The 24,679-nt window shown below is 44.0% G+C and overlaps 2 protein-coding genes across 3 annotated transcripts in view; one reads left to right on the top strand and one right to left on the bottom strand.

Annotated features, from left to right (window-relative positions):
* Nucleotides 1-4,258: 4,258 nt before the first annotated feature.
* On the bottom strand, nucleotides 4,259-9,512 carry EFCAB9 (EF-hand calcium binding domain 9). The gene is given in 5 exon segments (XM_059062415.2): nucleotides 4,259-4,369; nucleotides 4,371-4,457; nucleotides 5,208-5,384; nucleotides 6,424-6,572; nucleotides 9,377-9,512. Coding segments are annotated over 5 exon segments (660 nt in total).
* Nucleotides 9,513-18,079: 8,567 nt separating this feature from the next.
* Nucleotides 18,080-24,679, top strand: part of STK10 (serine/threonine kinase 10) — a 125,228-nt gene continuing 118,628 nt past the window's right edge. The window contains exon 1 of one of the 2 annotated variants that reach the window (XM_059063478.2): nucleotides 18,080-18,603. In XM_059063478.2, coding sequence (XP_058919461.1) covers nucleotides 18,448-18,603 — 156 coding nt within the window. In that variant the 5' untranslated portion in view covers nucleotides 18,080-18,447. The remainder of the gene's footprint in view (nucleotides 18,604-24,679) is intronic. The other variant, XM_059063479.2, reaches the window with a different exon arrangement.

The following is a 24,679-nucleotide window of genomic DNA, read 5'->3' as shown; positions in this document are numbered from 1 at the left end:
TGGATATGCATGGAATCAAGTACAGCTGGGAATGTACTTGAATCATTCCAGGGATTCAAGGGAATCCCAGGGAATGCATGGAATCAAGTACAGCTGTTTCTACTGTAGGATAATAAAGTAATTATCTCTTCTCCCCCAATTTGCAGGAAGGGTGTAAGGAAAACCCATTCTGTCTGTGCCTGGGAGAATTGTGCCTGTCTTCAATCTTTTAGAAAAAATTTCAACTCATAATTTGCTAGAGTGAAAGATTTACTGACATCACTTAAACATCGACAGTGAGACCAAATGATGATACGTTGCTTTATACTTTAGTGCTTTCCATAGTTCACTGTTAACCTGTAGTTGTGGTGGATGAGAATTTTCCTCTCTCATCTTTCCTAGCAAAGAGGCAAATTAAGAAGCATCTGCAGATTATATTAGAGGACTGAAAAATTTGAGATAACCTGATTCTTCTGTACTAGGACTGGAATAAAGGTGCCAAGGATTATATTTAATTTGGAGCCTTTTCAAGGTTGGTCCCATAAGTGAGAAGGGGGCTACCACGTGATTTCTGAATCCCTGAGAATCCATGAGATGGAAAAGTAGAGGCAAGAAGGCACTTACGTTGTTCTCAAATGAGAAATAATCAAACCTTCACATGTATTTTGGATGTGAAGCACCATTATTAATTTTAATGGCAAAATGAAACTAGTTTAAATGTAATATTTAAAATACTATTAAATTTCCTATAGCCTGATTGCACATAATATCTATAATTGTAACATGTTTCTGAGAGCTTTAATTGCTTCTCTTTTTCATGCAATCATTTTAAAGATTGTGGCTACATTTAATTTAGGTTTACTGATAATTGAATCTAAACTTAAGAGGCAACAGCAGCATTAATTCCAAAGGAGTATTTTTATATATGGAGGTGGAGATATGCGAGGGTATTTCAATATAATGCCCCTGTCATCAGAATGTTTCCTTATTAATTTGTGTGCCACATTGAACAGCAACATCTCTCAAAGTTTGTCAACTGGAGGACAAAAAAGTGTTCAAATCTATTTTTCTTAAGTAAATTTGGTGATATAATAATCTATAGTTGGTAGAAGTTTTTTTGTTGAGGATTTGAGCTCTCTTAATAGTTTATTTTATTTTAAAGGAACATGTACTTTGAATAACAATTTTCTGGGCATTTAACTAACCTAGGTGAGAAAACCATGGTGCTGTTTAATTGTAAATAGATTGATATAAGATTGGACCAATACTTGATGTGTACAATTTTAGTATGTAGGGTTTTTGTGCTTTTTTTAAAAAAAAGTTCAATTTTTCTCTTTGTCTTTGCCTTTATTCTGGGTTTTTAATTATTATTTCTCTCCACAATAAGGGTAATCTGCTTCATTCTGATTAAAAAAAAAAAAAAAAAAAAAAAAAAAAAAAAAAAAACCTCTAAAAAGGTTTTTCCCCTTTTTAAAACCTCCCAGCTCGGTAACTAACAAGTTCATTACTACCAAACTTAGGCTCTGCTATGTCAAACCATACATGGTCATTTATAGATATACTTTATTTGCTGCATTGAAATCTTGGTCTCAAATAGGTTGTTGTTTTTTTCTTTTAAGAATCATGCTGTAAACCAAAACCCATAATTCAGTTTTTCAGAAGCACTGAGCTCATTTCTTTATCCATTTTGGATCAAAGTGGTAGGCTTTGATTGTTAATTTTTATTTAAAATAAATGATACATACACATGGGAAAAACAATCCAAACATACCGAAGTGAAAAGTCTCTCTGGAGATGCCTGTTCTTCATCTCCTCCCATTTATTCTCCCCAGAGGTAACAGCTGTTCCCAGTTTTCTGGATATCTTTAAAGATGCTCTACCACAGTGGTTCTCAAACTTCAGCATGCATCAGAATTACCTGGAAGGCTTATTAAAACACAGATTACTGTGCTCTTCCCACAGAGGTTCGGAGTTAGTAGGTCTGAGTGGGGTCCAATAATTTGCATTTCTAAAAGTTCTCCAGTGATGCTGCTGCTACTAGTCTGGGGATCCCAATGTGAGAACCACTATTTTAGTGTATGTGAGTATATTTACCTGCCCTACCCTGTTTTTTTCCATAAATAACGTATGCTATTCTATACATTTGATTTTTCTCTAAAATGGTTAATCTTAGAGGTTATTCCATATATGTTGAGCTAGATCTGCTTCATTCCTCTTACAGGTGCAGTAGTATTCCATTGTCTGGAGTACCACAGGTCAGTCTGCCTGTTTCTAGTCTTTTGGTACTATAAACCATGCTACTGTGAAATGTCCTTTTCTACAGCTACATCTTTATGTCTATGTACATTGCTATATCAAACAGTATATACATTTAGGGAGTAGATGCTGAATTGCCCTCCAAATAGATTTTAACCAATTTAATACTATAGCAATATGACTGCTCTTATTTTCCTATACCCTGACCAACTTTTTTTTAAAATATAAATTTATTTGTTTATTTATTTTTGGCTGCATTGGGTCTTCGTTGCTGCGCACGGGCTTTCTCTAGTTGTGGTGAGCGGGGGCTACTCTTAGTGGCGGTGTGCAGGCTTCTCATTGAGGTGGCTTATCTTGTGGAGCACCAGCTCTAGGCGTGCAGGCCCAGCTCTTGTGGCACTCAGGCTCAGTAGTTGTGGCTCGCGGGCTCCAGAGCGCAGGCTCAGTAGTTGTGGCACACGGGCTTAGTTGCTCTGCGGCGTGTGGGATCCTCCTGGACCAGGGCTCAAACCCACGCCCCCTGCATTGGCAGGCGGACTCTTAACCACTGTGTCATGAGGGAAGTCCCTGACCAACTTACTGATCTTTGACAGTCTAGGTGGAAACCTGTGTCATGTGGTTTTACTTTGTGTTATGGGATCTTAGTTCCCCTACCAGGGATTGAACGCGTGGCCTCGGCAGCAAAAGCACGGAGCCCTAACCACTGGGCCGCCAGGAGATTCCTGCTAGCTCCATTTAGTTTTTGTAGTACCGTTGTGGGGAAGACAAAAGTTTTGGCTGCTAAGCATTACTCATAAGTGTGTTATCGAAATCTCATGACTATTAGAGTAAGTATAGAGAATGTTCATAGTAATTAATATGATTTCGGTTATTACGTGTGACTTATGAATGACAGTCTTAGGCAGTATTCTTGTCTGTTGCACATTGACAAAGTGATTTTTGATTATTAAGTACTCTGGAACTCACTGAATGCCTTACGGTCAGTTATATTGCATATATTGTTCCCTTAAGAAATTCTTGGTTTATAGTAGATGAGCTGAATTTCTTTAATCACCAAACATGTCCCTCAGAAATCTATGGTAGAAGGAGATGTGGTAATTAGCATTAGGTAGAAGGGGTTTCTGAGCCACTGAAACACCAGCTTAAAATTAAACAGAATCTGCTAAGGCTGAAGTGAGTTACTCAAATTTCTTGTTCTCAGTACAAGCATCTAATTGACCTTGAATTTGAACTCTGGTCCTGCCACTAGTGAGTCATTAAGAACCTTGGGTAAGCTTCTAAATCTTGACACCTCAATTTCCTCATCTGTAAATTGAGGATAACACTTAATTCACAGGGTTAGGGGATAAATAAAAGTCATGCATGTAAAGCCCCTGCCTGACCCATTGAAAGCACTTACTCAGTGGTAGTTATCATCGTTAACATCACAGTAGTCAGGGAGGATTCATAAATCCCATGCTAAAGACACTTAAAAATTATTCAAGGCATTAATTATACAAAAAAATAGAATTATACAAGGGCATGCAATAATTATTTTACCCTAGTAGATTTGGTATAGTTGCTTAAGCACTTAACTCATCAAAGAGTAATTTAAATTCTAGGAAGAACACAGTCCCCATATCCTTAAAAGTCAGTTTCCCTCATGGTTGGAGGCGCTTCGCCATTTGCCAATTTGAAGTTTGTTTTAGCCTAAGGAGTGGGAGAATTAGAATTCTGAAAGTACTGGACCACTAGTGACAAATGTTAGGAAAGCATCACCTTCCAACTGCTTGGCTCCAGTAAGAGTTGTTAATTATTTGGATACACAGGGACCTAATGGACAGAGTTGATCTGAAAAGCAGCAGCAGAGTTGGGATGTGTCAACAAAGAGAAAGTTTTTACTTCACATTACATAACTGTGAGTCATTTGTGAGGTCTAAAGGTTATTAAAGTTAAGAATATGCTGATTGAGGAGTGCTTATCTGAACCCAGCATGTGTAAAACTCAATTTAAAGATACCTACTTTGATGTTCTAAATTTATTTTTAGAGATGTTAACAATTGTAATTACTTATACTTTCAAAATCATTTATTCCAAGAAGACTTTCTCTTTGGCTTACATTCACTTGTGACACTTCCTTTTCGGGCAGAGCTTGCTTTCTCCTCTTTCACTGCTTTCTGACTCTCCTGGTATTTGTCCATGGAGAAGATAGTAAACAGCTTAAATTCCTTGTAATTAAGACGCTTGTGTTGGGGGGCAAAAAGAAAAGTTATTTCAGGAAGGCTTTGATACTTTGTTTCAGATGACAGCAGGAGTAATCATTTCCCATTTAAAACCTTGGAAACTTAATTAAAGAGGCCCAGTAATTAGGATATAATTATAGTCTAATTGTAGTCTAGGAGCCAGGAACAGAGTCTATTGTAGACTCTAAAGGCACCAAGGGTCACTTTCTTACTTATGCTACATCAAGTCTAGACTCCGTCAGGCTGCCACCTGAGCTTCTTCAGAGTATGATCCATCTTTTTAAACCGTAAACCTTAGCTCTCACTTGCTAGTCAACATGGACTTCCTCTTTAAATAGCCAGGATCCACTGTCTTCTCCACAGTTGTTTTCTCTTGGGATTTAGCTCCTGTGTTCCCATCTAAGAATTTCTTCCTTTCTGCTTATTAAAATCTATAAACCCTTCCCCTAAGACCAACTTCTGCCATATTAATGTATTTCCTTCTTTCAATTGAACTTCTAAACAAAATTTCCTTCTCCAAACTTCTGTAATTTTATATCCACATTCTGTGACGTAGCACTTAGTTATTCAGTCTTCTCTCTTTCACAGGCCTATATATCTCTTTAGTTTTTTATGATCCCAGAGCCATGACATGCTCCAGTAGGTTTTCCCACCCTCTTCCTCCCCCGTCTCCACTGTAGGTGGCAGGACATGGTCCTCTACCTTTGGACAGAGGGGCTGCCGGGCCACACTTTAGGGATCTGCACTTACACAGTCACCTGTGATGTCAAAGTCATGGTACAGGTCTCTGAGTTGCTGTTTTTTAATATTGAAGAGAAAGTTGTACATGTGGAAGTGGGATGGGCCAATTTTCAGCTCCCCATCCAGGTCAAGCAGCTCAAAAACAGGCCGGGAATGGCGGAAAATAAATTGCTCTTCCAAATGGTTCTGCTCTGAGAGAAATATGTAAATATGTTGTTGGTGCTACTTTCTAAACTTGCGACATCAAGACTCATAATATTCAGTAATCCATTTCCTAGAGAGCTAAAAGCAAAAGGCAGAATCATAGCAGCTCCAGGCTGAAAGGGTTCCGTGGTCGATGTACCAGGTCCTGCTTCAGCATCTGCATTCAGGGGGGACTTATGCCACCTGTACTGATTGGTTCTGCTAGACAGAACTCTAGTCACTAGAATGTATTTCCTTATGTTCAGTAAAAATCTACTTATGAAAACTGTGGCACTGGCAGGAAACTGCTGACACAAGGTGCCTTTCCTCAAGGAGTGGGAAAGAGGTAAATACACACTAGGAGTGTGTACCAGGTAAGGTGGGAACCCAAAGAAGAGTGTGTCTTGTCTTTATGATTCATCCCCTTCAGAAAGTTCTCTGAGAAAAAGAATCACTGAGGAAGAGAGGCAATTAGGATTACTGGTGATTATTTTAAGACCCACCAGCTAGGGCTCCCCTGGTGGCGCAGTGGTTGAGAGTCCGCCTGCCGATGCAGGAGACACGGGTTCGTGCCCTGGTCCGGGAGGATCCCACGTGCCGCGGAGCGGCTGGGCCCGTGAGCCATGGCCGCTGGGCCTGCGCGTCCGGAGCCTGTGCTCCGCGGCGGGAGGGGCCACGGCAGTGAGAGGCCCGCATACCGCAAAAAAAAAAAAAAAAAAAAAAAAAAAAAAAAAAAAAAAAAAAAAAAAAGACCCACCAGCTAGAAGGGGCAAGGAAGGGCATGCCAAGGAGGGATGTGACAGGATGAGATTCGTTCTTTATAAAGGCAATGTGGGAGGGAGGCTGGATGACCTTTGGAAACTCCTAGGTTATAGATGGGCCATTTAGGAACCAAAAGTAGATCTCCCACCGTTTTTTTCTTCCTGGTTCAAGTGAAAAGAAAAATTCTGATGCACTCTGAATTCGGTGCTACCTTTAGCAAAATGGTGGCAGCAGCCAAGCTGTGCCCACTCTGCTCCACAGAGCCTGACTCGTTACTTGCCTCCTGTGCCAGCAGTATGCAAACCAGCATGTAGAATTGGTCAAAACCAATCTCGCCCACAGCATTCCAGTCCAGCATGTTAAACACAATTGTGATCTGGTTCCGGTTCAGGTCAGTCACGTGATGAAGGAAGTGGTAGAATAGCACATCTGTTGGTAAGGAGATGAGATGGATTATTCTGAAACGGTTCCAAAATGTTAAACATCTGGGAACCACATAAATGGTTGTCATGTTGGAAGCTTGTTGACCTGGCCGTAATAATGATAATATTTTGTTTCCAGCTTTGCCCCTATACCTTCCACAATTTCTCAAACCTCAGTTGCCCTTGAGCTGTGTGGAAAAGCGCTGTACCTGGACTTGTGGAGAAGGAGATAGTGGATAGGACTTGGTTCCTGAGCCCAGCTTACACGCTCGACGGAGCAGACAGATGTGTATACGTAACCAATAAAAGTCTCAAAGTGCTCCTGGTACATAGAAGGAAGAGTTCAATTCTCACTGGGGACCTATGACACATTCTTGGAAAAGCTGACATTTCACCTGGGCCTTTCACTTGAGAGAATTAAAACGAGAGAAATTTAAAAATCATTCCTCTTCTGTAAAAGTATCACTTTTCCTCATGCTTACATAAAGCAAATGCATTCGGTGATGGGGAAAGGAGCTATCACTGAGCACCTCAGACGCTGGGCGCTTTAAGTGCCACATGTCACTGAACCCTGATAATCCTACACAGCCTTTTACAATAAGCCTCAGGTAGTACCTAATCTCAGGGCTTCTTGAGCTATAATAGGCATACCAATCACTTGAGGATCTTGTAAAAACACCAATTCTGATTAGGAACTCTGGCATGGGACTGAGTCTGCATTCTTAACAAGCTCCCAAGTGATGCAGCAGCTGCTGTCAGTGGACCCCACTTTGAGTGGCAGAGCTGGGATTCAGATGCGGTCCATCTGACTCCACAGCCTTGCTCTTCCACAGTGAAGCCATATCTTTTACACACTAGTTAATGCATATACAGTCATATACAATCAGAGAAAAAAAATACTGTAATTTAAAGGACAGGGAAGGTTTTTGCCTGAAATTCCGCTCACTAATCATCTGTCTCAGGGAGTGTTAGATGGAAGAAACAAACGGTGATACGTTTACACAGTGATATATGGCTGTACAGGTTGTCTGTACAAATCACCCAGGGGATTTCAGGGATTTTCAAGTGTAACCGTGTCTACATGTGATTTCTCCTTGCCCATTGATTACAGAGACTACCTCCTGCACAAGACATGGCTCCACTAAATCCGTAAAGCACATCTGTGTGGTTTGGAGTCCTGGCTGAAGCTGGCTAAGTGCACAGTGAAACCAGTCGTCACAATGTCATGATCTGGGGGTTTCTGATGGCCTCTTGATGTTCCTTCCCCACATCCCACCAGGTATGAGTCCAACCAGGTACGAGCACTTGGGAACAACACACCATGTGTAAACACCGTGATGTTTGCTCCTTGAGAAATGTTTTATTGTGAGACTTAGTAGTCACTTAACAAATACTGTTTTTCAATCGGCTGGCTCTGGCCCACTTCAGTCTCCAAGGCTTTAAGTCACTATCTCCCTAGAAGGCAAAACTCAAGGCTATGCCTTCACTCTTTCAGGTCACCATCCAGTCCCTTGGTGACCAGAAGACACAAGTATGACTTTATCTCTTGGGTATTGCATCACCAGGGAGTGATTTAGTTACCAGGGAGATCAGACTCTGCTCAGCAAACACTGGTGAGACTAAGAGTGGGCTTTGGGTTTTGGTCCCAGATCTTCTGTTTACATCTAGGCGTCCTACAGTTGCTTTATCTAGGACTGGGTTATTGTGAAGATTTGGTGACATACTGTGTGTAAACTGGAGGCATGAAAGTATGAGAAAATTAAAGTATCTTTCTATTATTTTATAAAGATTGGATGAACTCTTTGAAATATCTTTATGGAAGAAACTCCTTATTGATAAATGACATCTCTCTCAGGTCACAATGAGTCGGACACCTTATTTATACCCAGTCCTAAAATCAAAACAAAACAAACAAACGAAAAAAACCTAGGGGACTTCCCTGGTGGTCCAGTGGTCAAGAATCCGCCTTCCAATGCAGGGGACACAGGTTCGATCCCTGGTCTGGGAACTAAGATCCCACATGCTGTGGGGCAACTAAGCCTGTGCACCACAACTACTGAACCTGCGTGCCACAACTAGAGAGAAGCCCACATGCCACAATGAAGAGCCTGCACACTGCAATGAAAGTGCCCGTGTGCCACAACTAAAACCCGATGCAGCCAAAAATATATATAAATAAATAAATATATTTTTTAAAAAACCTAAAAGTGTTTTAATTGGTCTTCTATTCGTTTGTGCACTCAAAGGCAGGGTCAAGATCATCAGCATTTTCTGGTCACTCACAAGTACCAAGAATTAGAAGGGATCTTGCAGATCAACTGATTCAAACCTCCCATTTGATAGATGAGAAGTCTTGCTAAGGGAGTCCTGAGGGTTAATGCCTGAGTGGGGCTCAGTCCCTAGGAATAATTGTAATAATAAGGAACACTTATTAAATCCTTACAGTGTGCCAGGCACCATGCTAAGCATTTTCCATGCATTATCTCATTTATCTTTTTTTTTTTTCCAACTGTGAGATGGACTCCATTATTAGAAGCCTCACTTACAGATGAGGAAAATGAGACTTAAAAGAGGATGATGATGTTCTCCAAATCACCAAGGAATAATGGGTGGAGGACCTAACCCCAGAGCCTGCAATTTTATCCTCCTCACAGAATTGCCTTCAAGTCTCAGTTGGCAATCTTTCTCTGTGCTTCATTTAGAAGGTATAATATATACATTAATGAAATAGTTTCTGGTTCTGTAAATTTTCCTGCACATTCGTTAAAAACCAGGTAATGACCCAGAGGAAGCATTTCTGAAAGTACTAACCATTCAAGGTTTTCTTGCGGTGCACATCAAGAAGGTGAAAATACTCCACCAAAGCCTTCACATTTCTCACGGATAATAAGCAATATACTTTATCCAGATAGAGGTACCACAGAAATGATCCTTGCTTCAGTTTCATTATGATTCCCTGTAAGCCGAAGACTCTGGCAACCTGAAGTAGAAGAGAGAATTCTGCCTCAGAATTAGAATGTTGGATAGAGAGAAGCTCTGGTAGTAAAGGTCTTCCTATGTCAAAGCATCATAGGAAACAGTCAATAAAAAAATTAAAATTGTGGGAATTCCCTGGCGGTCCAGTGGTTAGGACTCAGTGCTTTCACTGCTGTGGCCTGGGTTCAAGCCCTGGTTGGGTAAATAAGATCCCACAAGCCACTTGGAGCAGCCAAAAAAAAAAATGGTTAAGAATTTTCCAAAACCAATGAAAGACACCCACCCACATACTGTGCTCATCATCATTATCAAGGTGAACAGTTACATAACTACATGTTACATAGTAACATGTTACACTGTTCTAAGTGTATTAATATGTTAACTCATTTAGTCTGAAGATTAATCATACAATCCTATGAGGTAGAGATTATTATACCTATTTTACAGATTAAGAAACAGGCTCAAGTTATAATCTATTATGTGTAAAATAACAAGGATATATTATACAGCAAATATAGCCTATATATATATATGTTTTTTGGCCATGCCCCATTGCACGAGGGATCTTAGTTCCTGGACCAGGGATTGAACCCTCACCGTTGGCAGTGAAAGCGCAAAGTCCTAACCATGGGACTGCCAGGGAATTCCCTAGCCAATATTTTATAATGACTATAAATAGATTATAACCTTAAAAAATTGTGAACCACTGTGTTGTACACCTGTAACTTGTATAATATTGTACATGAATTGTATCAATAAAATTTTTTTTAAAAAGGCTCAGAAAAGTTAAGTAATTTTCCTAAAGTCACTAAGCTAATTAATAGTGAAGTCAGCATGTGAACCTAGTCTGGCAATAATCACTGCTTTTTTTTTTTTTTTTTTTTTTTTTTGCGGTATGCGGGCCTCTCACTGTTGTGGCCTCTCCCGTTGCGGAGCACAGGCTCCGGACGCGCAGGCCTAGCGGCCATGGCTCACGGGCTTAGTTGCTCCGCGGCATGTGGGATCTTCCCGGACCAGGGCACGAACCCGTGTCTCCTGCATCGGCAGGCGGATTCTCAACCACTGCGCCACCAGGGAAGCCCATCACTGCTTTTTAATAGCTATGCTATATTACCTCTCAAAAGACTGAAGTCCTAAGTAGTTGAGATAAGAAGAAATACATATATGTACACAGCAGAGTGAAACTGCATTATACCAAAGATTTTAAAGGCAATCAGAGAGGAAAGATTATCTTCAAAGGACTGATGATTAAACTTAACAATCAACTTCTTCACAACATGGAAACCAAAACATAATGTAATACTATTTCGATGTGTGAAAACAATCATAGCCAAGCTAAAATTATACACTCAGTGAAATTATCTTTCAAGACTGAAGGGAAGTTCCTTAAAGTTAAACATGAGATTACCATATAACCTAGCATTTCCACTCCTAGATATATATCCAAAATAACTGAAAACAAGTATTCAGATACTTGTACAAAATGTTTATAGCAGTACTATTCACAATAGGCAAAAAGTGGAAACAACCCAAATGTCCATCAACTGATGGACAAATGAAATGGTAGCACATCCATACAGTGAAATACTTAGCCATGAAAGGGAATGATACATGTTACAATGTAGATGAACCTTATACTAAGTGAAAGAAGCCAGGCACAGAAGGTTACATATTGTATGATTCCATTTATATTAAATATCCAGAAGAGACAAAGCCATGGAGACAGAAAGCAGATCAGTCATTGCCAGGGGCTGGGGGCTGGGGGAGTGGGTGATGGGAAGTGACTGCTTACTGGTTACAAAGATTCCTACTGAGGTGATGGTTGAACGACACTGTCAATGTACTAAATGCCACTGAATTGTACACTTTAAAATAGGTAATTTTATATTATGTGAGTTCCACCTTCATTTAAAAGAATGAGGAGGAAAATCAAACCTGAATTTGATCAATTTATAGAAAATATAAATCAGGGAAATAGGACAGCAGAGGTCCATGTTAAATGACACTATGGGGACACAATCAACAAAACCCAGACTGTGGAAAGCTCTAAAAGAAAATGACTACTTCTTCAATAAACATTTACCAGAAAAGAGATGGAAGAGGGAGCTATAGATTAATAATTCAATTTCTTTCAAATCACATCAACCAATTACAGTATGGATTTAGGAGAATCCTAATTCATATAGATTGTGTACATAAAAACCCACAAAAACAAACAACAAAAAGCATGAGATGATGGAGAACTATGAACACTGATTGGATGTAATATTAGGAATGACAGTGGATGTGGTGGTTGTTTAAAAAGATAAAATGGTAAGATGCCTGGAATTTGCTTCAAAATAATCCAGGCCCGTGGGTGTTGGTATACATATAACAGGATTGTTCAAACAGGAACTGACTGATGGGTGTACAGGAGTACTAGCTTATACTATTCTTCCTACTTTGAATATGTTTGAAATTTTCTGTAGTGAAAAGAAAAAAAAATTAGGATGAGATAAAGCTGGATTCAGGCAAAAACAACCAACCAAACAACTAAGAATGACCACCAACAGACCCTCCCAAAAGAAATTCTAAAGGATCAACTTATGGTAGTCAGAGAATGATCACAGAGAGAAAATCCAAGATATCAGAAGGAATAGAGAGCAACAAAGTAGTAAAAATACATGGGTCAGTGCAAGTAAACAACCATGGGGTAAAATAATAATGTCATAGGGAGTTTAAAATGATAAAATTTAAATGCAATACAATTATGACAGGAGGGAGCTAACAAAATAAATCCATACACACAAAAACAGAAAATTAACAGCCATAAGTGAATTCTTCAGGCACAGAAAAATAATTCCATGTGGAAACAGAAATTCAGGAAGGAATGAAGAGTACCAGAAATTGAAAATATGTGAGTAAATCTAAGTGAATCTTGACTGTATAAAACACTAAAAATAATGTCACATGAAGAAGCCAGCTGTGGTGTCCTCAGAACTCACCAGGAGCTACGTAGGGAAAGATCTATTGCTGCTAGGGGAAGGGAGAAAAAATGGTGTAATATTTAACTTCATTTTCCCAGCATATTAGGGTGAGTACTGCTAACTACTGTAACAAACAATTCCCAAAATGTCAGAACTCTCTTTTCCAATGCCATAGTAGCAGTAACATTCAAGATGATGGTGCTCTGAGGGTGCCACAGTGTACACAGAGCAGAAATATAATGTTGTACACATGAAACTTATTTAATGTTATAAACCAATGTCACACCAATAAAAAATAATTTAAAAAAAATAGATGATGGGGGCTTCCCTGGTGGCACAGTGGTTGAGAGTCCACCTGCCGATGCTGGGGACACGGGTTCGTGTCCCGGTCCGGGAAGATCCCACATGCTGCGGAGTGGCTGGGCCCGTGAGCCACGGCCACTGAGCCTGTGCTTCCGGAGCCTGCACTCCGCAACGGGAGAGTCCACAACAGTGTGAGGCCCGCATACCAAAAAAAAAAAAAAAAATAGATGATGGTTCCCTATCAGTCTTGAGTTCCTCAGTGACTACATGAAAAGACAGAGGATCTTTCCATGTCCTGGGGGTGAGAACCGTGGATTTTATCTGGACCTTGAGAGGGAGGGGTTCCTCTCTCCCAGCAGCAGAAAGCTATTGCTTTGAAGAATTTTGCTTTTGCTACTTCTGAGGAAGTAGATGAGACCTTATACTCATCCCCTGGCAGGCACCAACCACCTCCTTCACTCCTGCATCAGCAAGAACTGGCAGTCTCCAGTCTGCTGCCCTGCCCAGTTTTTCTCACAGGCTCCCATTAGCGACCCATGGGAAGGAGTTTGCCAGTGTGTGTAATCACCCCTTGTGTCTGGGAACTCCAGCTATTCCACACTGACGTGGTATCCCAAACTTTGCCTCTAATGATCTGCTCAAACTTTGGTTGCTTTCTTCACCACTTGTACTGTGGCTGCCATTTTCAGCCATGTTCTGCCAAAGGTCCAATGGCTGGTGTGCCCTCTCTCTCCTTGCAGGGGCTTGTTCTTTCTTCGATTCACTTTCCTTGGTTGCCTTGTGGCCTCAGTTCTTTGATATGCTCAAGAAAAGTTATAGCTTTGTAGATCATCCATCTTTTTTTCTCACTAAGATAGATGCTACATTCTTTGTAGCTTTCTATACAGTAAGAAACCATCTTTGTTGTGTTAAGCTACCAAGACGTTGAGGGTTTTATTGCAGCATAACAGCCTGTTCAAATGGATACAGTGGTTTTTATCTGCATTTCCCCGATGACTAATGAAGTTGAGCATGTTTACATGTGCATATTTGCCATCTGTATTTTGTTTCAAGACAGAGGCACAGATATTGATGTAAGGATAGACATTTCCTGTCTTAGATCTAGAAAGACTTCTCCAAGGAGCCATAATATTATTTTATGGAAAATTGTGTTTGGAGACCACAGTCTAGGCTCTGCTTAGCTTTTTGGTCTGTGAGCCTATTGGCTTTCTGTTTGGTCTCATGACCTCTTTCCCTAAGCTCTGCAGTTTAGGATTTGGCAAATGTCTTGAGGGCAAAAGCCTAGAGTAAGATACCACTAGTAGTCACTGGAATGGCTAGAGTTTTTAAAAACTGATGATATCAGTGTGATTGGAGCAACATCACTTGTGGGAATGTAAAGTGATAGAACCACTTTGTAAAATACTTGGACAGCCTCTTAAAAAGTTAACCACATACTTAGCGTAGGATCCGGCAATTGCACTCCTAGGTGCATCTAGGAAAATGAAAATATATATCCATACAAGTCCTTGTAAACAAATGTTCATAGTAGCTTTATTCATGATAACAAGACTGGCAACTCAAATGTCCATCAACAGCTGAATGGATAAATTGTGGTATATCCATACACTACTCAGCAATTAGAAGGAAAGAACTACAAATACATACAACAACACGATGAATCTCAAAAACATTATGCTGAGTGAAAAGAAGCCAGGCTTAAAAGAGCACTACTGTATGATTCCATTTATATGGTTAACTAGGAAAGATATTTCCAATATATGGTGACAGAAACAGATTAGTGGTTGCCTGGGGTGAGGCGTGTGAATGGGGACTGACTTATGAAGAAGCATACCTTGGGAACATTACTTAGCCTCTCTAGAGGGAGACAAAATATTTGCTTTCCAGGAATGCAAGAATGTTTCAATAAATGAAATTTACCATGTCTATAGACTAGATGAGAAAACTCATATGATTAATCATATGATAAATGAAGAAAAAAACATTTGATAAAGTTCTACAGCTATGAGAAAAACTTATTAGCAAATTAGGTATAGCAGGGAACTTTGTGTGAAGATCTTTTGCCACAATCTTTGGTAAACATCATACTTAAAGGAGAAACTTTAAACCCCTTTCCATCAAATATTGGACCAAGATAAGAATTCCTATTTTCACTGTTACTGTTTAACATAAAGCTAAAGATTCTAGCAAATGCTATAGGAAAGTAGAAGGAATAAGAAGTGTAAGGATTGTTACAGCAGAAGCTCTACAAAGACCCGTGACATCTCTCAACTTAGACGTGTCCTCTTGGCTCTCTAGCAGGGCAGGCTAGAAGTGCTGCCCTAAGGAGTAGCCCTTGGCCAAGGACAGATGAGGTTTAGAGGAAAATTCCCCAGTGTCCTTGTCTGTCAGACAGGCTGAGTCTGAAGTGTGTCGCATCCTGATCCCCAGAATCCCCCAGTGGGATTAAGCCCCAGTTGGCCACAGCAGTAATCATCTACAAAGTACACCCTTTACTGGCTTCAAGCGTCTCCTGTCTTAGCTTCACACTCCCTACTGGTGCCTCCTGGCATCACCTCCTAAATAAACTATTTGCATTCAGATTCTCATCTTTGGGGAAATCTAGCCTAAGAATACAGTCAAATGCTTTTTCTGTGATTATCAAGAGTATGCGAGGGCTTCCCTGGTGGCGCAGTGGTTGAGAGTCTGCCTGCTGTTGCAGGGGACGCGGGTTCGTGCCCCGGTTGGGGAGGATCCCACATGCCGCGGAGCGGCTGGGCCCGTGAGCCATGGCCGCTGAGCCTGCGCGTCCGGAGCCTGTGCTCTGCAACGGAAGAGGCCCCAGCGGTGAGGGACCCGCGTGCTGCAAACAAACAAACAAAAGAGTATGCGATTTTCTTCTTTACTTTGTCAATCCAGTGTCTTACTTTAATGGTTTTTATCCCTAGAAAGAACCATTCTTTTATTCCTGGATAATAAACCTTTCTTAGTCATGATGTTTTTATTAGCCTCTGGTTTCATCTTGCTCGTATCCCCCCCCCATCTATTTCCTAAGTGAAATTAGTCTACAATTTTCTTTTACTATTCCTACCTAATTGTAGTAAAACTCATCTCATAAAAATGAGTATATTTCCTTTTTTTCTATCTTCTTAAAGTATTTATATAAAGGGAGAGATTATTTGTAAAACCACATAACCTGATGTCTTTCAGTGGGGGCAGACTTTAGATTTTTGATTCATTTCTTTATTGGTTATTAGCTTATTTAGGCTTTTTATTTCTTATTGAAATTATGTGTCTTTTATATATCATATCTCATATAGTTATATATCATTTGTTTATATCATTTATATTTTCTTCTACATGATTACCCATTTCACATAAATTAAAATGTATTCACATAAAATTGTTTAAAATATTATGATATCAAAATCTGTACTGTACCTAATATTGTCTCTTTCCTCATTTTCATTGTCTTGGGAATATTTTTCTTTCTGCAACTCTTTTTTTAATCTTTTTGACCAGCCTTGTCTATTAGTTATCTCAGAGATACAGCTTTTGTTTTGTTGAACCTCTCTGATTTCTTACAACTGTACTTAAGTATAATTTATATATCATAAGATTCAGCCATTTCAAGTATACAATTCGGTGATTTTTAGTAAACTTGCCAAGTTATTATATCATCACCATAATCCAGTTTTAGAACACTTTCATCACCCCAATAAGACTCCTCATGTCCATTTCAGCCTAGTCCTTGGCAACCATTAATCTGCTTTCTGTCCCTATGGATTTGCCGTTTCAAGACATTTCATACAAATGGAATCATATAACGTGTGCTCTTTTGTGTCTGGCTTCTTTCACTTACAACATTTTTGAGTGAAGCTCTCCATTTTTGTTTCTCATTTCATTTTTTCTGGAGCTATCGCAGAGCCAGTCTCACAGAGTTGTGTGTGGCTTGGCCCGGCTTGGGGATGAACTAGGACTGGGACTCCCAGTTCCAGCCCCGCTAGACTGACCTGTGGTCAGAGCCCCCACCTCCCAGTGGGAAAGCCTCCCCCATTCTTCCCTCACCCCCTTCACAATGTTGGTCAAATGGACTGAAACTAATGAAAGACTGGCCTTCCAGCTTGTTCTGGGAGGTTTAAACTTGGGCTTACTTGGTGAGAGCCCAGTCTTGTGCTGCATTTCCTTCTTTTAGTGATAAAGACCCTCTACGATTGCAACCACTCATTGGATTGTGGGGACATTTCAAAGTGCTTGGCAACCTTTACTTTACCAGTACCCTAGGCTTCTGCATTTGGCTTTCCAAATTTAGAACTATACTTGGTGTTTGCATGCTGCTTCAGGAAGAGGTGAAAACACCTCAACATGGACCTTCTCCGCAGGGACGTGGTCTATTGGAGTGTGACATTCCCCGAGACTGGATTTGCTTATGTGGGAGAGTTACCATAATAAGCTTTACAGGTTGCCCACCTGCCCACCCCTCAGCACTCGCTGTTTGGAACCCACTTAGATTTAGATACAAGTGTTAACTGTCCTAGAGACAGTTAACAGTGGCAGGTAGAAAACGGACAGGATCGAGGATGATGGTGGTCAAAGAAAACTTCAATTCTATGTATAATGAGCTTATTTTAAAAATTTGGAAAATTAAGAATAAGGAAGGTTTTTACCTAATATGCAGATATATCTGAATATTCATCAGGAAGCATGTGATAAGTAAGTCCCCAAGGAGCGCTCTCTCTTAGCCCTGTAATCCTGGCCGGTTGGTGGATCTCGGTGGGGCAGAGCCCCTGGGAAGCAGGAAGCGAGCCGGGGAGCCTGGGTCTTCAGGGACTGACCGCCGCCGCAAGGGCGCAGCATTTCCCGCGCTAGGAGGCAGCACCACGCCGAGCAATCCGCACCGGATCCGCCAGCAGGATGTGCAGCCCGGGGCTAGTGCCCTCGCCCCCCGGGCGCCCCCACCTGAAAAGTGGGCACGAGCAGAGCAGCCTCGCGAGGCAGTTAACGGGGCGGATTCAATGATTAATGCCGGCTCGCCTTTTTGGTCTTTGGACAGCAATCAGTGGGCGCTCGCGAATAACCAATCTGCTTCCCCTTTCGCTCCCGCAGAAATTTTGGGAGCCACGAGACACGGTGGGCCTCCCAGGCCCGGTATGGTCCCGCCGAAGGGCTCCCTAAACTTGCCAAAGCCTAGTCCGTGGCTCGCGGGCGTGCGGCGCGTGGGGGACTACAGTTTCCAGAGTGCCCTGCGGCGACGGGCGGAGCCGGGGAGCGCCCGCAGCCAATTAGGGGGTCTCCGGGCGCTGCCGGGGAGCTGCAGGTGGAGTCGGGCCGATGGGGGGGAGCGGGGCCGGGTCCCCGGAACGCGTCCCTGGGCTTGCGGGCTGGGTGGGGGCGCGGCGCGAACTGGGTCTACATCGGTAGGCGGCCCGGAGATTGGACCGAGCGGGGGCGGGGTCCGCGGCCGCCTGCGCGGTTCCGGTGCTCCCGCCGCGCGCAGCCCAGGGCGCACTTGACCGGGGTCTGGCTGCGGAGAAGGGCGGGTCTGGGGAGAACCCCCGAGCGCCGCGGCGTCCTCCAGCCCCTCCCTCGCGGCCGCCGGAGCCACAGCCCGAGCCGGAGCCGGCGCCACCTCGCCCCCCGGCTCGCGCGCCCCGAGCCATGGCTTTCGCCAATTTCCGCCGCATCCTGCGCCGGTCTACCTTCGAGAAGAGAAAGTCCCGCGAATATGAGCACGTCCGCCGGGACCTGGACCCTAACGAGGTGTGGGAGATTGTGGGCGAGCTGGGCGATGGTGCCTTCGGCAAGGTTTACAAGGTGAGGGCGCTGTGTTGGTGGTGGGTGGCTCGGGCGCGTGGAGCGGCTCCGGAAGGAAGGGGCGCTGGCCCTGGTCAGTCTCGGCCACGGCTTGGGAGAACGCAGAGGGCTGCCCGGCCCTGAACTCGGAGTCCCGGGGTCCCGTCCTGGTGGTGATCCTTGTTCTTCGTTGGGGTGGGGGTGGGGTATCCTCACACAGCCCGGCTGACTCCCTGCGTGCCAGACGCCCCCTCCGGGCACGGCTGCTGCCCCTGAGCTAAGTTTCTGAGCACTTCCTGTGCGCCCCGCACGGGTCTCGGCGCCGCAGGGGGAGACAAAGGGGGCGCTTATAGGACTTTAGCATCCGAGACGAGGCATCCGCGGTAAAACTGATACTAGGCATACTTTTTAAGGGAGGCCACTCAGATGCTGTGAGAGTCCCGAGGCGATGGGGACAGAGAAACTCGGCTGCGTCTGCAAGGGTTGAGTCGGTGAAGTTGGGGACACCTGAAGACGAGCCAGAGACGGGAGAGACAGGTGGTGGAGGGGGTTTGTCTAGAGTGAGAGGTTAGGCATGGAAATGTGGGCTGGGGCTGGGCAGAGGGGAAAGTCAGGGCCTCGTGAATCCTGCGCTTCGGGGTTAGATTTGAGTATGTGGATGAGTCACAGCTGGGGAGTCTCCCAATCTGAAGGCACCTTTCCCTAGAAGAATAAAAGGCCAGAGAGCTTTTGTGGAGGGGTGGGTGGGGCAGAGCTAATTAATTGGAGACACGTTTGCAGCAGGTCGTTGTCTGGTTTCTGGTCCTGAGAACAAATTCTGAGTTGCTCAGTCGTACTGGGGACCCAAACACTTAGAGCTTGACTCCACGCTTTCCCTGATCTCCTTTCCCCCAGGAAACTCTTTACTGAGAGAAACCCACATGTTAAGCTGCTGGTTTCTACAGGCGGGCACCTCCTTCCTAAGCCACCATCACCTTCTTTGGGGCTCCTATAGCTTGTAGACCACTCTGACCCCAGGATTTCCCTTTTAGGAGCCTGGACCACAGAGAGAGCTTCTCTAGGCCACCCCTGGTCAAGACTTGCTCTCTTTGCCTTGCAAGTGGTGGAGGCTAATCACCAACGTGTAGTCCCTGGATGAGTAGCACCAGCATCTGGGAGCTCGTTAGAAATGCAGAATCTCAGGCCCCACCCTAGACCTAATAAATAATAAAGTAGGGTCTGCATTTTAACAGATGCCCAGATCCCCCTGATTAGAATCCCCCATGTTACCTGCACTTTAAGTTTGAGAAACATTGCTCTAGGGGCAATTTTGAAGTCACCCAGGCACATCAGGTTGCCTGTTTTGTTACCTTACCACCTCCCCACGGAGCCAGCACTTCCTGTTACAGGGTGAAAGCCCCACTGGAGCAAAGGTTCTGTGGTTTGGAAGGCTGGCCTCTGTGACACTCATACCTGTGGCTCTCAGCTGCCTTGATTTGCTGCCTTTCTCTGCCTGAGGGTTCTGCATGTATTCCAGGGCCGCCAGCACATACTTCACTCGCACATCTTTTCTTTCCCCTTCTCAGAGCTGCCTCTTCCTCCTAGCGGCACCAGGGAACTGTCCTCAGTCTTGCGGCCCCGCCGGACACCCCGCTGGTGTACTTGCCTTCCCCTGATGGAGACTGCTCTTCCAGGTGTGCTCTGACCACCGTGAGAACAGCTGGACCCTTGGTCAGCTCACCACATCCCCCGCTTTCTCCAGAAGGTTCAGTTGGTGTTTTTAGTGCATGCTGTTGGCTCTCGCTGATGTTGTTCTGTTAGGGGCTGACTTTCCATTGCAGTCTTGTCCCTGTCCCCTAATGAATCCTGGCTTCATAAGGTTCATTTTCTTTCAAACCTAAATGCAGAACTTTGCTTCTAGGCTGGTAAGATTTCCCCTTGTCAGTTTCGACTGTCATTTCCTCCTGCTTTAGCCCAGTAAAACTCCCTTACAGCTCTGAAAGTTTCATACAAAGGAGCCCATCTGATTCACAAGTTATTTTGTCTCCTCCTGGTTCTCCAGAGCACGTGAACCCTTTTTAAAAGTGAGTCTAGTGCTCAAAGCTGTGAGCTGGCCGCACAAGTCCCTCCCCACCACCTCCCATGATTTTCTCATAATTAAGACAAGGGAAAGGTAGATCAGGAGAGCTGTGTGATAGCTGACACACCTGGGCATTTATTAGGTTCCCTGCCTGGCCTTAGTGTGTGACCCTCTGATCTAACCCAACCCCATGTTACACGCAGGAGTACAGGGGCCCAGGGAAAGGAAGGGACTAGAACCCAAGGCTCTGGGCTTAGTTACCAGCTAAGGAAGACCCGTCTTGGATCAGAGATCCCTGTGACCTCATCTCCTACCCTGGAGAAGTGCTGCTTAGCCCCTTAGAGTTGAAGTTGAAGCAGGTATTGCTTTACTAAAGATTCTAATCAGGAACCATAACTCCTTCCCACTTCATTGTTCCCTGGCATGGCCATTTCAGCAGCACAGGCCAGAGGTTCCATCTAGGTTTTATGTCTGGGACCAGAACTTCCATTTTGACATGGCACCTTGGTAACCAGTTGGCTGCGAGCTGGCGAAGTGATGGCCAGAAGCGCCTCCTCTCCCTGTTCTAGAACTAGCAGATTTTTCTCCTGGCAGCCTAGGTGGTAAAGGCCTTTCTGAGGATTTCGCTGGTGTAAGAAGCCATAGGAATCCCAATTTGTCAAAGGCTTGTCAGAAGAGGACTCCAGTTACAGATTTCCTGAGGAGTGTCTTGCAGAGGCTCAAAGCCTAAAGTCTTGAGACATTAGTGTCTCACGATATGGAGGCTCTTTTTCCCTCTTCTCCCTGACAAATCATCAGTTGATCTCGGGAGAAGAGGCTCGTAGGATTGATTTTTTGCAGTCAAGTTCATGCTCACCTACTCCTTAAGCGATTTCAAAAGAAAATCATTTCTAGTTCATTACTAGATACAAAGTAAAAGTCACAAGCTATATAGTGTCAAAATTCTTGCCCTTAATAATAATCTTTATTCTAAAGACAAGATGGAAAGGGAAGTGTTTGATATCGGGTTGAATGGAAGAAACTGCCTTCAGCAGGGTGTGCCCACTGTCCTAGCTGTGGGTGAAACAGGTACTTATGTGCTGAACAGAGACAGGGAGCATGTGGGCATGAAGAGTTGGGTTAACAGGCTGAGATGATTTTTCTGCTTCTTGAAAATTGCTTTAGTTGTCATCTTATGTTGTCTTTAAGCTTTTAAAAGGTTTATGATTTTGCAAAATTAGGTGTATAGTACAAATTTTTTTTTTAAATTAAAAAGAAAAACATTACCCTAAGTCCCATCAGTTGCTGTTGACATTTTGATATATTTCCTTCCAGACTTAATCGATTTTTATGGAGAAAAAATTTTTTTAATGCAGCGTTGTAATAATACATACCTACAGTGTTTTATGTTATCTTTCATTCCTAAAGCCTCTTCCTGTGTTATTCTAAATGCTTCACACATACCTTCTGGGATGGCTCAGTGACCCCATGATTTTAATCTTATTGGATATTTAAGTAATTCCCAGCCCCTCATTTTCTTTTTACTATTAACAAGTTAAATTTTTTTTAAAAATAAATTTATTTATTTTTGGCTGCACTGCATCTTCGTTGCTGCACGCGGGCTTTTCTCTAGTTGCGGTGAGTGGGGGCTACTCTTCGTTGTGGTGCGTGGGCTTATCGCTGTGGCTTCTCTTGTTGCAAAGCATGGGCTCTAGGTGCGCAGGCTTCAGTAGTTGTGGCATGAGGGCTCAGTAGTTGTGGCTCACGGGCTCTAGAGCGCAGGCTCAGTAGTTGTGGCACACGGGCTTAGTTGCTCCGCAGCATGGGGGATCTTCCCAGGCCAGGGCTCGAACCCATGTCTCCTGCATTGGCAGGCGGATTCTTAACCACTGCGCCACCAGGGAAGCTCAACAAGTTAAAATTGATTAAATGCTTATCATGTGCCAGGCGCTGTGCAAAGCCCTTTACACAATACAGTCAGGTCTGCTGTAGTGTAAATATGCCTTCCTAAAAATCCCTGAATTGTGCCAAACATGCAACAAAAATCAGAGGCCTGTGATAAAAATGGGGCTAAGGGCACAACACTCAAAAACTTCATCAGCACATTAGAAAAAAATAAAGATAGAAACCTAAAAAACAAGTAGCACTGTTTTACACAAGTTTTGCTGATAAGAAATACAAAATTATCACAATAAATACAACACTGAACTGGGAAAGAGGTCTGTAAGGATGCTCGTGGCTGTGGGTGGGAAGCATTGCAGTACGTGAAGCTGTGGAAGGAGGGTTATCTGAAAAGAGGGTTATCTGAAATCAGGGGGCACGTTGGACCCCCATATGGGGTGGGTGTGGCTTAAAGGTTGCTGAGAGATGTTTGAGGTGCCTGTGCCATTTGTGCATTCCTTTGCTGCTTGGCTCATCTGGCTGAAGTTTTCTGCGTTCACCTAGTGTTTCTGGCAGACAGAACAGAACATAAGCAAAGGTGAATTTAGTGTTTTGATAAAATTACTCCCTAATACATCAGTGGCGTTGGAACAAAATTGGCATTTTTTAAAGAAACTTTATAGCAAAGCTGACTGTATATTTTTATTTATTTATTTTTGGCTGCATTGGGTCTTCGTTGCTGCACGCGGGCTTTCTCTAGTTGCGGCGAATGGGGGCTACTCTTCGTTGCGGTGCGTGGGCTTCTCATTGCGGTGGCTTCTCTTATTGTGGAGCATGGGCTCTAGGCATGCGGGCTTCAGTAGCTGTGGCACATGGGCTCAGTAGTTGTGGCACGCGGGCTCAGTAGTTGTGGCTCGCGGGTTCTAGAGCGCAGGCTCAGTAGTTGTGGCGCATGGATGGGCTTAGTTGCTTTGCGGCATGTGGGGTCTTCCCAGACCAGGGCTCGAACCCGTGTCCCCTGCATTGGCAGGTGGATTCTTAACTACTGCACCACCAGGGAAGCCCTAAGCTGACTCTATATTGATGAACAGCTTTGCTTGTTAAGTTTTTATATTTTAAATCATTTTTTTATGCTAGACTCCTAGACGGGAGTTACTCGGTTGAGGGAGTGATGCATGGCTCTCTGAGGGTGGTTTTTAAAAGAAAATGAGGGGGCTTCCCTGGTGGCGCAGTGGTTGCGAGTCTGCCTGCCGATGTGTAGGGGACACGGGTTCGTGCCCCGGTCCAGGAAGATCCCACATGCTGCGGAGCGTCTGGGCCCGTGAACCATGGCCGCTGAGCCTGTGCTCTGCAACGGGAGAGGCCACAACAGTGAGAGGCCCGCGTACCACACACACACAAAAATAAAATAAATATTAAAAAAAAAACATAAAATGAGATAAGTTAATAGAGGCCCCCTTTGCCCCTTGCCTTCGCTTAAGAGCCAATCCCCGAGTCCTCTGGGACCCTGCAGGAACCCGGGATCTTGGCAGCGGCCGCCCCACGGGTGGGGACCTCAGGTGCCCCCGGGGCTCAGAGAGCCATTGTTAACCCCCATCCTTCGGGTGCCATATCCTGCCCTGCCACCCAGTTCAGACAAAGCTGTGGTTCTGAGCCCTCCCTGGCCAGGCCGGCTCCTTTCCCCTCATCTCTGCCTAAGAGTTTTAAAGCCTGGGTTTCCGCTCCTCTGCTTCCTCCTTCCTCCGGGGTCTGCCGAGGTCTCCCGTGCGCCTCCCCTCCTCCTCCGGAAAGAGCTCTGCCCCCAGGCAGTAACCTTATTTCCGCTCAGTCTACTGTTTTTAAACACAAGTCCATGCTATTGTGAGTGGGTTCCCGGCTGGGTCCTAAAACCAAGGTGGCCGGAGCTTCCTGGGGAATGTTGCCTGCCCAGGGGGTCTGCGTGGGTCTGTAGGGGCTGAATTAGCACTGGCCACCCTGAGACTTGTTCTGGCTGGGTCTAGAGCAGGCCAGGGTGAAGTGAGCTAAACAACTAACGGTGCCCCCAGCCTTCACCTCCATCCAGGGTCCCCTGGCTTCCTGAGGTTACCCGGACTGGGGGAAATCCCCAGGGGCTACCGCCCCACAGGCCCCCAGCAAACAGCCCGGGATGGTCACTCCCAGGCCCAGCTGCTGCTGAGG

Source organism: Kogia breviceps, chromosome 4 (assembly GCF_026419965.1).
Source record: "Kogia breviceps isolate mKogBre1 chromosome 4, mKogBre1 haplotype 1, whole genome shotgun sequence".
NCBI classification, from domain to species: domain Eukaryota; kingdom Metazoa; phylum Chordata; class Mammalia; order Artiodactyla; family Physeteridae; genus Kogia; species Kogia breviceps.
This window is presented reverse-complemented; position numbering and strand designations above follow the sequence as displayed.